Source organism: Scyliorhinus torazame, chromosome 3 (assembly GCF_047496885.1).
Source record: "Scyliorhinus torazame isolate Kashiwa2021f chromosome 3, sScyTor2.1, whole genome shotgun sequence".
NCBI lineage: Eukaryota > Metazoa > Chordata > Chondrichthyes > Carcharhiniformes > Scyliorhinidae > Scyliorhinus > Scyliorhinus torazame.
The window spans coordinates 160822846-160838223 of NC_092709.1; the positions used below are offsets into that span (position 1 = coordinate 160822846).

A 15378-nucleotide genomic window follows, 5' to 3' on the forward strand; every position below is an offset into this window, starting at 1 on the left:
TCAGAGTATGTATAAAAAGCTTTGGGACCTACATGCTGATGGAGGGCTGGATTTTCTCTGTGTGAGCTGAATGTTTGGATTATTATTACATCTGTAGAATAGGAAGGGGTTAGCATGAAAAAATTTAGTTGCCATTTAGAAGCATCATTTGTTTTTCTTTAAAAAATTTAAAAGGGTGTTCCTGAAGGTGCTGTGATGCTGCAATGCCTCAAATTGACCATATGTGCTTTAGGACAAGAGTTCATTCCAAAGCACAGGCTGTTTGTCTATTCCGCAGATAATGTCATGAAGTTACTTTGATCTTATAATCTAGCACACTCAGCGCTCCTGAATGTCTTTGATATTTATAAGATCCTGTGGTCTGTTCATTTCCATCAAAAGTAAAGTGCTTCCAGTTTATATGGCAATTTATGTTCATACAGTGCCATTAGTATCGTTGGGGGAAGGGGGGGGGGGGGTGTTAAGGCTCCTCCCACAATTTTAACGTATTCTTGGACATTTTGTAACCAATTTCAAATCTTAAAGCAATGATTTTTTAAAAAGATATTCACTTGCTGACAATGAAGGACCACAGTTTTAGACTCAAGAGATTTTCTCTGTAAGTCAACGGGCTGGATTGTGGATTGTCCATTTTGTAAAGCTATCTCTGACCATCTTGTAATAATTCTGTTTTCTGTCCTTTAGGATGCTGAGGAGCAATAAGATTAGTTGTGTCAGCAACAACACGTTCACAGGCCTGAGTTCTGTTCGTCTGCTCTCACTCTACGACAACCAGATAACTACCATTTCTCCAGGAGCTTTTGATACTCTCCATTCTCTGTCCACGCTGTAAGTTGTCAAGAGTTATAATGAGAAGCCAAAGGATGGACAGTTCAGCAAACTGGCATTTCATTTCTAGTATTGATGACTTGTGTCCTTTGCATACGGGCCAAAGCATTTTAACCTGTAATCTAATTTTGCACAAGGAAACAAGCATTCTTTATGTTTATTCATAATCATTACAGATTTTCTGGCTTGAGGGTTGAGTGGTTATCGAGGGCAATGGAACTTTCAGTAGGAAATTCATTTTTTGCAAGTAACATGTAATCAGTATAATCAGTGCGGCTGTCATCTCCAAAGGGAAGCCTATTTGTTTGTGCAAATAAGTGATGGGGGTCTGGGAATGACATGTTAATGAAATGGCCCTTGTAAAGTCAAAATCTAATCTGTGAGTAAGTCACTGCAGCTTCCCCTTTTCATCTTCAGATTGAATTACCTTTTTATTAGTTCAGCTCAGTTTGACAATGTGCTAAAGCTCATTGACAATTTGAATTACAGCTAAGTGAGCTGTAACCAATAATGCATTATGTTCTGGATTGGATGGGCTCTTTTAAACCAAAAACATGTCACAGAAGCGCAATAAAAGTTTATGACTGGAAAGGCCATTCATCCCAGCAACATTTATCTGGGCCACCCTTCCTGTGTGCTTCCACGATTGTATACTGATTCGCACTCCGCTCAGCTCAAATCCATGTGGCTCTTCCTTCAAAAGAGTCTCAACTCTTTTCTCATGCAAAATATTGTCTTAAGTAAGGTGAGTGAATGAAGCGATTTTTCATGTTGGGCAACCAGCACCACCAGCACTGAGCACCTCAAGATCAGGTATAGCACAATGTACCTTCATCCCAATCACAGAAAAAGATTTCCCCTCAGCAGTTTCCTTTTGTAGCAGTAGATTCCAAGTAGCAGTTTTGAGCTGTATGAGCCTGCACCTGTAAGATGTTGGATTGATAATACTCAAACTCGTTTCTGAAAATTGTAACTTGAAAATTGGTTAGAACAGGATACTTTCTAAATGGTGAAAAGCGAGATACAGTGGAAGTTGAAAAGGACATGAGGGCCCATGAATATTGATCATTAAGGCATCATGGACAGGGTACATAAAAGAATCAAAAAGGCTAATGAAATGGTTACTAAGGGGATCAGGGGTTATGAGGGAAGGCAGGAGAATGGGGATGAGAAAAATATCAGCCATGATTGAATGGCGGGGCAGACTCGATGGGCCGAGTGGTCTAATTCTGCTGCTATGTCTTATGGTCTTGTGGCCTTAATGCTGATCTTCATACCTAGAGGATTGGAATATGAGGGGGAGGCAGTGACGTAGTGGTACTGTCACTGGACCAGTAAACCAGAAATCCAGGGTAATGCTGTGGGGATATTGGTTCAAACCCTGCCACTGTAGATGTCAAAATTTGAATTCAATAAAAATAATCTGGAATTTAAAGTCTAATGAAGACCATGAAACCATTGTCAATTGTCATAAAAACCCATCTGGTTCACTAATGTCCTTTAGTGAAGGAAATCTGTCACCCTTACCTTTTACGCCCACATTTGACTCCAGACCCACAGCAATGGGTGACTCTTACTGCCCCCTCAAGGGCAATTAGGGATGCGTAATAAATGCTGGCCCAGCCAGCAACGCCCACGTCACATGAACGAACAATACAAAATGCTGCAACTATGCAAAACTATGGTTAGATTGCAATTAGAATATTTGAGAAGTTCTGGGCATCATACCTTAGGAAGGATGTGCTGTCCTTAAAGGGAGTGCAGTGTAAATTTACTAGAGTGAAACCTGGACTTAAAACATTGAATTACAAGAAGAGATTACACAATGTGGACTGTATTCTCTGGAATTTAGAAGGTATGGGGCAGATTTAATTGAAGTTTCGGGAGACAGATCAGATAGGAAAAGTGAAACTACTTCTGCACATTGGTGCGTCCAGGGCAAGAGCACATAATCTAAAAAGTTGATCCAAACCTTTCAGGAGTGAAATAAAAACAGAAAATGCTGGAAAAACCCAGCATGCTTGGCAGCATTTGTGGAAGGAGAAGAAACAGAATTAATGTTTTGAGTCCGTTCTTTTAGGCGTGAAGTTGGGAAACACTTCCAATACACAGTGAGTGGTAAAAGCTTGGAACTTTATTTCACAAACAGCAAATGCTATTGGATATGTTACTGGTTTTAAATCTGAATTGATAATATTTTGTTAACCAAAGGTTTTAAGGGATACGGGGCAAAGGTAGATATATGGGGCGGGACTTACTGACAACCCGCAGCACATTTTGTGGAGGCGGCCCGCCAGCCGTACTTTCTGGTCCCAACGGGATTTCCCATTGAATGCACCACTCGTCGCCGTAAACCCGAGGCGGGGGCGTCGTCAGTGGGACTGGAATATCCCGCCAGCGTGAACAGCCGGTAAATTCCGCCCATGGAATTAGATCAAATATGAGGCATGATCTCACTGAATGTCAGAACAAGCTTAAGGGGATGAATGGCCTACTCATGTTCCTTTGTTTCTATGTCCCTCCATCCCAAGTCCATCCAAGCCTTTCATATTGCTTCTTTATTTGGGAAGCACTTCTCGCACTTCTCACAGTCCTGGACATCAGAACAAAATTTGTCATCTGAATGGAAATCCTTCTCTCAGCTCCAAACTTCAGTTTCTCTGTCAGACCTTCTTGCCATGCTCTATTGCATTGATACAGTAATGGCAATTCAGTGCTCTTCTGAATTTTCCCGCCTTGTTTATTCTAAGCAGTAAAAATAGCATCCGATATTCTTTTCCACTACCTTGTACCTTCACAGTTTTCAAATCTTGATTAATTTTCCATTTAACTGGCCCATTCTTTCCTGGACCATAAAAATGGAAATCCTGCCCTCATTAATTTCCTTTCCTCCTGCAATCTGCAAACCTCTAAAGCCAAGTCTGGTGTCACTTAATCGCTGCTTCCTGAATGACCTTGATTTTCCTTCAACTGTTTTCAATCTCAGTCGTCCATTTTGCACTCATTGGTCTATTGTGTGCTTTGGCCATATCCAAAGTTTGTTTTGATGCAAAATGTATAGAAGGTAGAGATCTCACTAATGGTACTGCTAGTAAATCCATTCATTGAGATAAACCCTGATACATACAGACTTCAATCTTATCTGCATTTACACTGGGCCTTGTACCATGAACCATGATGTGGTTGGGCTGTGTCAGATTACAGGATGCCAACGATATGATGATATTGGAAAACAGGAAAAGTCATTTCTAGCCTGATCACATTTATTGCTCACAGCCATTAATATTTGATTCGACATCGGGCAGTTTAACTAAACTATCAACATCGTCATATACATCATGTTTAGTAATTCAAATAAATTTACTGCACATATACAGCTGTAACCTAAATAAGATTTCAGGCAAAGGCATGATGTATGCCAAAAGCCTTACCTTCAAGTAATATGTTTCATATTATATATTGACTTATGATGAGTTACACTGAAACTAAGGACATTTTCTCAATGATTAATCTTTTCCTGGTCTCTTCAGAAATCTGCTGGCCAATCCCTTTAACTGCAATTGCCATCTGGCCTGGTTGGGTGAGTGGCTGAGAAAGAAACGCATAGTCACTGGAAACCCTCGTTGTCAGAAGCCCTATTTCTTGAAGGAAATCCCTATCCAGGACGTGGCAATCCAGGACTTCACATGTGATGATGGTGAGCCTTGCTCTTTTTCTATTACTGCATTTAGATTTGACTGCATGTAAAACGGTTGGTTAGATCAGTGTTGCTAGTTACGCAGAAAGCTATCATAACACCTACAATTCAATGTAATTTGGAACTTGGACCTATAATAAGGACTTAATTCGAGATGACGGCAATGCAGTGATCTCATCTTTGATTCTTAAAATGTTGTGGGTTTTTTTGTACTGGAAGTTTATTTACCGAGAGACTAAACTTTCAGAATGCAACAGCTTTTAAGCGAACAGTTTCTAATCTAAATTTATTGCACTTGACAACATATTCCATATGCCTCCCCTGTTTTTAGACATACAGTTACATTTTGTAGTCTGCAAGGTACAGCACTTAAATCATCTGAAGTGTGACTGCTGATTCATTATGTGAATAGAAAGAATGCAACTGTTGTAATTAATCATTGACCAGAATAAAGTTTCTCTCTATATAAATACAGTATATAAATAACACCAAAGTATTTCACTGTGAATTGAGAGTTTTGCATTTGTGCGGATAACTCGTTTATTATGCATGATGTGTGTCTCATGTGGAGTGCGATGTCCGTGAGCAATCTGTGGAGCTGTGTAACTGTTTATTCATGCCTGTGTTTCCTGTCACACGCTGCTCATGCATGTCGATGTGTGTATTTAGTGTTGTGATTTCCTGGAAAGCTTATCTTGGGCATCGACCTGCATTAATTCAGTGCCATGAATAAAACATTGGATGCAGTTTGTGACTGTGCTTTGACATTGTGCCACAGCTTTTCTCCAGGATAACATGATAATGGTATTTGCTCCAAGGGCCACGGAGAATCGATTTGTGGGAAATACATGCATGTAAAACACATCTGGATTGTAGATGACTAATTCAAAGTGCAATTTTCCATTACTGGGCATCTGTTTTGTGGGAGTAATGCTGTGAGATGGGCAGAAACACATGGGTTCATACTGGGTGGCCAAAGACTTGAAGAATTTGGACCATCTGTTTCTTTCACTTTGACAGTAGTCACTGTTTAATTAAGAAGCAATTTAGCTGTTTTCCCCTTGGTTCTCCTCACACCAAAACCAATTGTAAATCTCCCCCTCGAGTCTGGAGGTTTGCATTGCATCAGTTGGTCTGAAGTGTGATGCAAGCAGAGAAATTCTCCTGAGATAGATTGCCCTCTTTCCCATCCCCACCCCCCCGCCCATTTCTTACTTTGATGGAGCATTCTTTGCTCGTTACAGCATTCCACTCGCCTGGCTGCTTGAGACTGGCAGAGCTTACCCAACCAGTGGGAAACAGCCAGACTGGCAGGGATCTCTGGATCCATCTGACCACTTCAATATCAAATGCCACCAATTGCTTTAAGCGACTGAGTTGCCCAAATATATTATAAATTTTGCACATATCCTGAAATGCAGCACTTCTTTTCGCACTCTTCTGTTATGCTTTCAATCATGTTTAAAATCACCGTTTCTCCTAACCCTAACTTCTTCTTCTCACATAATTACCTCCCAAGTGACTTTCATAGAGAATTAATGGAAAGGGACACAAAACAGAATTCTATCTGATCCTGTCAGTTTCCCCAATAATAGGTTAGGTTAAACTGAACACCCCCACTCATTTCTACTTCTATGTCTCACCCTCTGCTGCCATCCCATGGTTGCATTATCCCATTGCTGGCCTTTCCATTTCTACCTTTCCTGGTGCACCCTACGCCTTGCTCAGTTGGCTGGACAGCTGGTTTGTGATGCAGAGCAAGGTCAGCAGCGTGAGTTCAATTCCCATACTGGCTGAGGTTATTCATGAAGGTCCACCTTCTCAACCCCTCGCCTGAGGTGTGGTGATCCTCAGGTTAAATCATCCTTAGTCAGTCCTCCCTCTCGAAGGGAAAAGCAGCCCCTGGTCATCTGGGACTATAGCGACTTTACTTACTTTTACCCCTTGCATTCATCCCAAACACCTGCCCTCAACTTCCACATTTGCACAGTTGTTCAGGCTCAGGAATCCATAAAATGCACAAACTAGCTTTCTGAGGTGACTGGGGCTGATATCGAATGCACTGAAAATTACTCAGCGTTGTGACAGATGGCACAGCACAGGCGTGTATATTTCATTCACTGCGTTTTGATCCTGAATTCATTGAATCAATCCTATATTCATTTTGCCAACTTTCTGTTTATGTTAATAATGATATCACAAGCTAACCATTTAGGAAAAGAGAGTTGGCACTGTTTTGAGATCTCCTGTAGTTACTGCCTCCTCCTGAACAGTGAAAGCTTCTGAGATACTATGGTTATTGCATTAGCACTGGCATAAGAAGTCCAGAAAGAAAATAATGGAAATATGAGGTTCAAGCAGTGCTCCTTTAATGTAGTATCCTTTTTCATTGTGTCATTAACCTGCATCTGGAAGTGGCTCAGGTTAAATGGAGGTCTTATGACGCAGTAGTCTGCATCCCTGGCTCTGGGCTTAAAGCTCTGGATTTGAGCTCTACCACAGGACTTGATGGCCAAGAAGGTGTGTTCATAACAAAGCTAAACAGGTTGAGTGTCAAACTACAAATCCTTCAATTGCATGTCAATGGCACATTGTAAGAGTGGGAGAGGTTCATCCATCTAATGAAAAGGATGTTGGAGTCTTTACCATTGCTATCCATAGTTCCAGAGTGCAACATGCATGTAAAAGTTCATGTTGCCGCAGCAACTCGGACTCTGAGTGAACTGTAGCACACCAGCACAGATCAGATTGGACGTTAGAGACAAAAATAAATTAAAATCTATAACAAAAACAAAATATTGGAAGTGCTCAATTTGTTGAAACTGACTACACTTGGCAGAGGGTCAGTAATCAGAGGACACAGATTTAAAATAATTGGCAAAAGATTCAAGAGGAGAGATGAGGAGAATTTTTTTTTTTAAACTTAAAAAGTTACTCTGCTTTGGAATGCTGTGCCTGAAAGTGTAACTTTCAAAAGGGAATTGAACGTCCACTTAAGTTGGCACGGGTATGATGAGCTGAACGGCCTTCTTCAGTGCTCTATATTGTCAACTCCCATAAGGATGAAAGAATGGTTGACTTCTCAATTTGACACCTCTAATAGGGTTCGACGCTTGTAAGAACTGCACTACTTGGACTTCATCCCAGAGGCCCAGAGATTGCCACGATGACCCGCTTGGAGAATACATCCTTAATTTCCCATGTAGGCCATTTGTCAGAGCTCTACCATTTTGACTAAGTGTCTTGGCCTGAAGTATGAATTTGTGTTTTATATTTTAAGATGCTGACGGGATATGTTGTATATTTCCAGCATTTCCCGTTTCTGCCACATTTTTGTGTGTATGATTGAGGTAACTTCCTGACTTTGCACTTCTGGATGGAGGCCTCACCTGCTATGATGCCCGTACGAAACATGAGCATGCATTGCTTTTGACAGTGGTTCAAAATTAAACTTTGAGCAATATCACATAAATCTCACATTCCTGGCTTGTGCCAGAGTTATCTTGCTTTGTGGAAACAAAAGTGTTTTTAAATGTTTTTGCATTCTAGTTGTCAGCTACAACAGCAAGAGTTTCTCTTCTCAATGACAAATGTTTGAAAACACATTTTTTCTCCTTCCAAGAACAGTAGAGTTTCTGTCAGGAAACAAGTTTTCAAGCTGTCAGTCCTTATGCTGTATTTGTATTACTTCCTAGTGCAGCTGGAGCTGAGCCAACTCCAGTCTAATCTGCAGAGTGAATCTAACAGACTTATATTCAGTGATGGACTGTAGCAATCATTGCAGGTGCAGCTGGAATACCTGTTCCAGGAAATAAATATATTGAGCACTCTGACAGCTTGGAAATCGCTTCCGGATGCAAATTGTAAGGATGGATTTTGAAGTATGCATCACTGGGAGAACAAAAAAAAAACTTTTGTTGTTCATATTGGGGACCATACTCCCAAAATGTCGATATTTTCTGACCCCCTTCCGTGCTTCAGTTAATGTCGATGAAGTTGTTGTCAAGTACTGGTGTGAGACATAATGTCGCTGTGTATGAAAAGCTTGCTCATTTTTGCACAAGATACCTCAATTTTCTACTGTTGGCATACTTTATGTCAGAACATTAAGCGGCATGGTTCAGATTGTTTGCAATGGAAATGTGTTTTTGTCCAATTTTATGTGGTTGGCTCATCAGCAGAACCTCAATTGCAGTTTCTGTTTAGTTTTGGGAGCATAATTGGCAGTAGATCTTGACTTTGTGCGACCATATTATTGTGAGGCTGGTTGCCGCTCGTCTCTGCACCATTCACATCTGTCTGCATTGCAGTATGCTTGTAATTGGGACAGAACCAAATTTCACAATTTAACTGGATGCGCCAACTTCATTTTGTATGGTATCTACAGGTAAATTTGCAGCAGATAGTAGGATCCCTGCACTTGCCTCTTTGCTGACCTTGGGAATACAGTTCCCTGTAGCCATTGCTGGGTAGGCATGCCATGACCGATATAAATATGTGGTTGTACCTTGGAAAATGTGCATTATTAGGCTAGGCTGGAAGTTGATAACCCTTAAAATAATTCCTTCCATTGTCACTGTAAGTTGGGCACACTGTGCTTGAGATGATGTTGAGGAAACATTCAGCATTCAAATTGATTGGACATTCACGTTTTTCCATGGCACCATCAGAAGCATCACTACCAGCACTGAACACTATCAGAACAAGGTCTGGCTACCTCTCTCTGTGGGCATGGGGGTGTAGCTTGCATTGTGTAAGCATTGAATATCACTAAGATAGTCTGTTCTAGCAACCCTCTGTAGTTTAACATCTTCTTTCAGACATGCCAGATTTCCATTGGAAAATTCAGTGGTGCCAGTGATGTTCTTCGGGCAAAGAATCTGTAATTTGCAACATAAACTGATACAATGAACTTATCTTAAACTTACTCGGTCCTTTCTATGACGCCCAGTGTACGTATCACTGCCTACCACTATTAGACTGCAGTATCACCTAGGCAAGATTCATTCTTGGCATTCTGCAGGCTTGAACAGGGTAAAGGACAAATGGACCTTGACAGGAAATGGTAGCTCTTTTGTTTCTATAAAATTGACCGCGAGTCCTTTACTTCAATGATATTTTTATGTGGCTTCTTCCCACCACCAATGTAAATTACTCCAAAGGGTGAACAAAGAATAATGTTTAAATAACAGGCTCAGTATTTCCATATGAATGCATTAAGTGCTTGTGTATCATATAAATATATTTTTTGATTTGCATTATTTAAACAAAGACAAAAATTGAATCAAGAGATTTGGGTAGTGTGATAGAGGGAGGGGTGGTATGGTGGCACAGTGGTTAGCCAGGGACCAGGCACGATTCCCGGCTTGGGTCACTGTCTGTGCGGAGTCTTCACATTCTCCCCTTGTCTGCCTGGGTTTCCTCCCGGAGTCCAAAGATGTGTGGGTTTGGTGGATTGGACACACAAAATTGCCTCCTAGTGTCCAAAATGTTGGGTGGGGTTGCTGGGTTACGGGGTTAGGGTGGAGGTGTGGGGTAGGTAGGATGCTCTTTCAGGGATCGGTGTGGACTCAATGGGCCGAATGGCCTCCTTCTGCACTGTTGATATCATGATTCAAAGAAGCTCAGGCAATACACAACTATGATCTAGACTGGTTGACTTACATGGGAATAAGACAGTCATCTTATCCATGGTGCCAAGTGCTGATTATTTCATTTCATTGCAGCTTCACTAATACAGTTTCCCTATGTCATCTGAATGATTTGACTAGATTACGACGTTGCAATTACTGCCAGCTAGTCTGCATTTCCTAAATAACATCTGAACAACTCAATTAGATTACCAACTGCTGATCACTGCCAGATATCCATTAATCTCTGGATAAAATTTTAAATCTTGCTGCACGTTTCATCTTGGTACAACAATGCTACTGTACCCCAATGTGAATTAATGTGAACAGCTTGAATCTATTACCTCAAACAAGTTCCTTGTCTTGCTATCCTTTTGAACTATCCTTAGAACTGAAGGAAAATAACTGTTTAGTTTGCCTCACAGTCATCTCTTCTGTCCACAATGCAGGAAATGATGATAACAGCTGTTCACCCCTTGCCCGTTGCCCTGCTGAGTGCACTTGTCTGGATACTGTGGTTCGCTGCAGCAACAAGGGACTGAAGGCCTTACCCAAGGGCCTCCCCAAAGATGTGACAGAACTGTAAGTCACGCTTTTTAGCTCTTACCTTTGGATGCTTATGTTCAAAGTAATAATTGCAGGAGCTTCAGTGATGAAGGATAGTCCAAAAGGTGCTGACCAAACGTGACAATCTGGAGTTAAAGGACTTTCATCAAAAGGCAGACTGTTGTCTTTTGTGGGGGAAATTGTAATTTTTCAAAATAAAGAGAAATACGAAGATTAAATACATTGCACTAACATCTGCACATCTTCTAAAGCAACGTCCAGCTTACATTGGATTTAATATAGTTTTTATCTTTCCTTGTTTGAATTGTACAAGGTGCAGGTGTTCTGCAGAGCCGCAGGAGTAGGCATTTTACATTTCCATCTCTTAGTTCATGACACAGTTTATGTTAAAGTTCTAAACTTGGTGTCTTCCATTAATGAAGATGTTATGGGGCTTCCTGCTACAGATTGAGATGTTTTCCCACATGTAAGGCATATTGGAAATGTGTGTGTGTGTGCTGCACATTATTTTCTGATCATTTAAATTAATGGTTGAAAGATAATACACTCATGGATTGCTGTTATGCTCTACCTTAAAAGTTGAGGAAATTGTAATGTTAATGAAAATTGATAAATGTAAAATGGAAATGGTTTATGCCACAATCTGGGAGCTTTCGGTCCATTAGGTCCAATGGCATGCTCATTAGCTGAAAGCTGGAGTGGGTTTCATTCATGGCTGAGTAAAAACTCCAAGAAAATTAATTATCAGCAAAAAATTCCCATCTGTTCAATTCGGTGCAAGAGATAATTTAACTTTTCTTAGGTCATTCCTGGCTCTCAGAGTCCTCTTCGCCACTTCAATATACACCAGCAGAATGGGCATGTCTCTAAATCACAAGTGAAATTAAGGGTACCCGACCCCATTATGGTAATGATGCGACATGATCTGTTTAGATATTTGGAATTCTATCCCACTATATTTCTACCAGCTGAGCAGAATCCCCAAAATGTTAGGCTCATTCTCTAGATGTTGTTCTCCCTCACTGATTTTTAATTAAGGTTGTTACTCCCATGAACCAGATGGTTCAATCAGTAGATGTCAGGAAATAATTACCATGTAAGAAATCAATTTTATTCATTTCTGAACATGTACAAAATCATCCACCATTTCTCTGGCCTGATATAAAAAATGATAACTGCATTTCCTCTAAGTAACATCCAGCTACAGATCTCATGCATTCCAACTCTAACGCACAATCACCACAGTCTCCAACACACTCCCACCACAGTCTCTAACACACTCTCACCACGGCCTCTAACACACCCTCACCACAGTCTCTAACACACTCTCGCCACAGTCTCTAACACACTCTCACCACAGTCTCTAACACACTCCCACCACAGTCTCTAACACACTCTCACCACAGTCTCTAACACACTCTCACCACAGTCTCTAACACACTCTCGCCACAGTCTCTAACACACTCCCACCACAGTCTGTAACACCCTCTCACCACAGTCTCTAACACACCCTCACCACAGTCTGTAACACACCCTCACCACAGTCTCTAACACACTCTCATCACAGTCTCTAACACACCCTCACCACAGTCTCTAACATACTCTCACCACAGTCTCTAACACACCCTCACCACTGTCTGTAATACACTCTCACCACAGTCTCTAACACACCCTCACCACAGTCTCTAACACACCCTCACCACAGTCTCCAACACACTTTCACCACAGTTTCTAACACACCCTCACCACAGTCCCAAACGAACCCTCACCACAGTCTCTAACACACCCTGACCACAGTCTCCAACACACTTTCACCACAGTCTCTAACACACCCTCACCACAGTCTGTAACACACCATCAACACAGTCTCTAACACACCCTCACCACAGTCTCTAACACACCCTCACCACAGTCTCTAACACACCCTCACCACTGTCTGTAACACACTCTCACCACAGTCTCTAACACACCCTCACCACAGTCTCCAACACACTTTTACCACAGTCTCTAACACACCCTCACCACAGTCTCTAACACACCCTCACCACAGTCTCTATCACACCATCACCACAGTCTCTAACACACCATCACCACGGTCTGTAACACACCCTCACCACAGTCTCTAACAAACCCTCACCACAGTCTCTAACACACCCTCACCACAGTCTCTAACACACCCTCACCACAGTCTCTAACACACCATCACCACAGTCTGTAACACACCCTCACCACAGTCTCTAACACACCTTCACCACAGTCTCTAACACACCATCACCATGGTCTGTAACACACTCTCACCACAGTCTGCAACACACCCTCACCACAGTCTCTATCACACCCTCACCACAGTCTCTAACACACCATCACCACAGTCTGTAACACACCCTCACCACAGTCTCTAACACACCCTCACCACAGTCTCTAACACACCATCACCATGGTCTGTAACACACTCTCACCATAGTCTGCAACACACCCTCACCACAGTCTCTATCAGACTCTCACCACAGTCTCCAGCACACCCTCACCCCAGTCTCTAACACATCCTCACCACAGTCTCTAACACACGCTCACCACAGTCTCTAACACACCCTCACCACAGTCTCTAACACACCCTCACCACAGTCTGTAACACCCTCTCACCACAGTCTCTAACACACTCTCACCAGAGTCTCGAACACACCCTCACCACAGTCTGTAACACCCTCTCACCACAGTCTCTAACACACTCTCACCAGAGTCTCGAACGCACCCTCCCCACAGTCTGTAACACCCTCTCACCACAGTCTGTAACACCCTCTCACCACAGTCTCTATCACACTCTCACCACAGTCTGTAACACACTCTCACCACAGTCTCTAACACACCCTCACCACAGTCTTGAACACACTCTCACCACAGTCTCTAACACACCCTCACCACAGTCTCTAACACAGCCTCACCACAGTCTCGAACACACTCTCACCACAGTCTCTAACACACCCTCACCATAGTCTCTAACACAGCCTCACCACTGTCTCGAACACACCCTCACCACAGTCTCTAACACACCCTCACCACAGTCTCTAACACAGCCTCACCACAGTCTCGAACACACCCTCACCACAGTCTCTAACACACCCTCACCACAGTCTCTAACACACCCTCACCACAGTCTCTAACACACCCTCACCACAGTCTCTAACACAGCCTCACCACAGTCTCTAACACACCCTCACCACAGTCTGTAACACACTCTCACCACAGTCTCTAACACAATCTCACCACAGTCGCTAACACACTCTCACCACAGTCTCTAACACAATCTCACCACAGTCGCTAACACACTCTCACCACAGTCTCTAACACTCTCTCACCACAGTCTCTAACACAGCCTCACCACAGTCTGTAACACAGTCTCAACACAGTCTCTAACACAAGCTCACCACAGTCGCTAACACACTCTCACCACAGTCTCTAATACACCCTCACCACAGTCTCTAACACACCCTCACCACAGTCTCTATCACACTCTCACCACAGTCTCTAATACATCCTCACCACAGTCTCTAACACACCCTCACCACAGTCTGTAACACACCCTCACCACAGTCTCGAACACACCCTCACCACAGTCTCTAACACACCCTCACCACAGTCTGTAACACACTCTCACCACAGTCTCTAACACACCCTCACCACAGTCTCTAACACACCCTCACCATAGTCTCTAACACACCCTCACCACAGTCTGTAACACACTCACACCACAGTCTCTAACACAATCTCACCACAGTCGCTAACAAACTCTCACCACAGTCTCTGCACTCTCTCACCACAGTGTCTAACACACTCCCACCACAGTCTCTAACACACTCTCACCACAGTCTCTAACACTCTCTCACCACAGTGTCTAACACACCCTCACCACCGTCTCAGAACACACCCTCACCACAGTCTCTATCACACCCTCACCACAGTCTCTAACACACCCTCACCACAGTCTCTAACACACCCTCACCACAGTCTGTAACACACACTCACCACAGTCTCTAACACACCCTCACCACAGTCTCTAACACACCCTCACCACAGCCTGCAACACACCCTCACCACAGTCTCTATCACACTTTCACCACAGTCTCCAACACACCCTCACCACAGTCTCTAACATACCATCACCACGGTCTGTAACACACTCTCACCACAGTCTGCAACACACCCTCACCACAGTCTCTAACACGCCCTCACCACAGTCTCTATCACACTCTCACCACAGTCTCTAATACATCCTCACCACAGTCTCTAACACACCCTCACCACAGTCTCTATCACACTCTCACCACAGTCTCTAATACATCCTCACCACAGTCTCTAACACACCCTCACCACAGTCTCGAACACACCCTCACCACAGTCTCTAACACACCCTCACCACAGTCTGTAACACACTCTTACCACAGTCGCTAACACACTCTCACCACAGTCTGCAACACACCCTCACCACAGTCTCTAACACACCCTCACCACAGTCTCTATCACACTCTCACCACAGTCTCTAATACATCCTCACCACAGTCTCTAACACACCCTCACCACAGTCTCTATCACACTCTCACCACAGTCTCTAATACATCCTCACCACAGTCTCTAACACACCCTCACCACAGTCTCTAA

The 15378-nt window shown here is 42.9% G+C and overlaps 1 protein-coding gene across 7 annotated transcripts in view; it reads left to right on the plus strand.

Annotated features, from left to right (window-relative positions):
- Nucleotides 1–15378, plus strand: part of slit2 (slit homolog 2 (Drosophila)) — a 671546-nt gene that overhangs the window by 483494 nt on the left and 172674 nt on the right. For all 7 annotated transcript variants that reach the window (XM_072496476.1, XM_072496471.1, XM_072496473.1 and 4 more), the window contains 3 exons: nucleotides 685–828; nucleotides 4359–4525; nucleotides 10605–10737. In XM_072496476.1, coding sequence (XP_072352577.1) covers nucleotides 685–828; nucleotides 4359–4525; nucleotides 10605–10737 — 444 coding nt within the window. The remainder of the gene's footprint in view (nucleotides 1–684; nucleotides 829–4358; nucleotides 4526–10604; nucleotides 10738–15378) is intronic.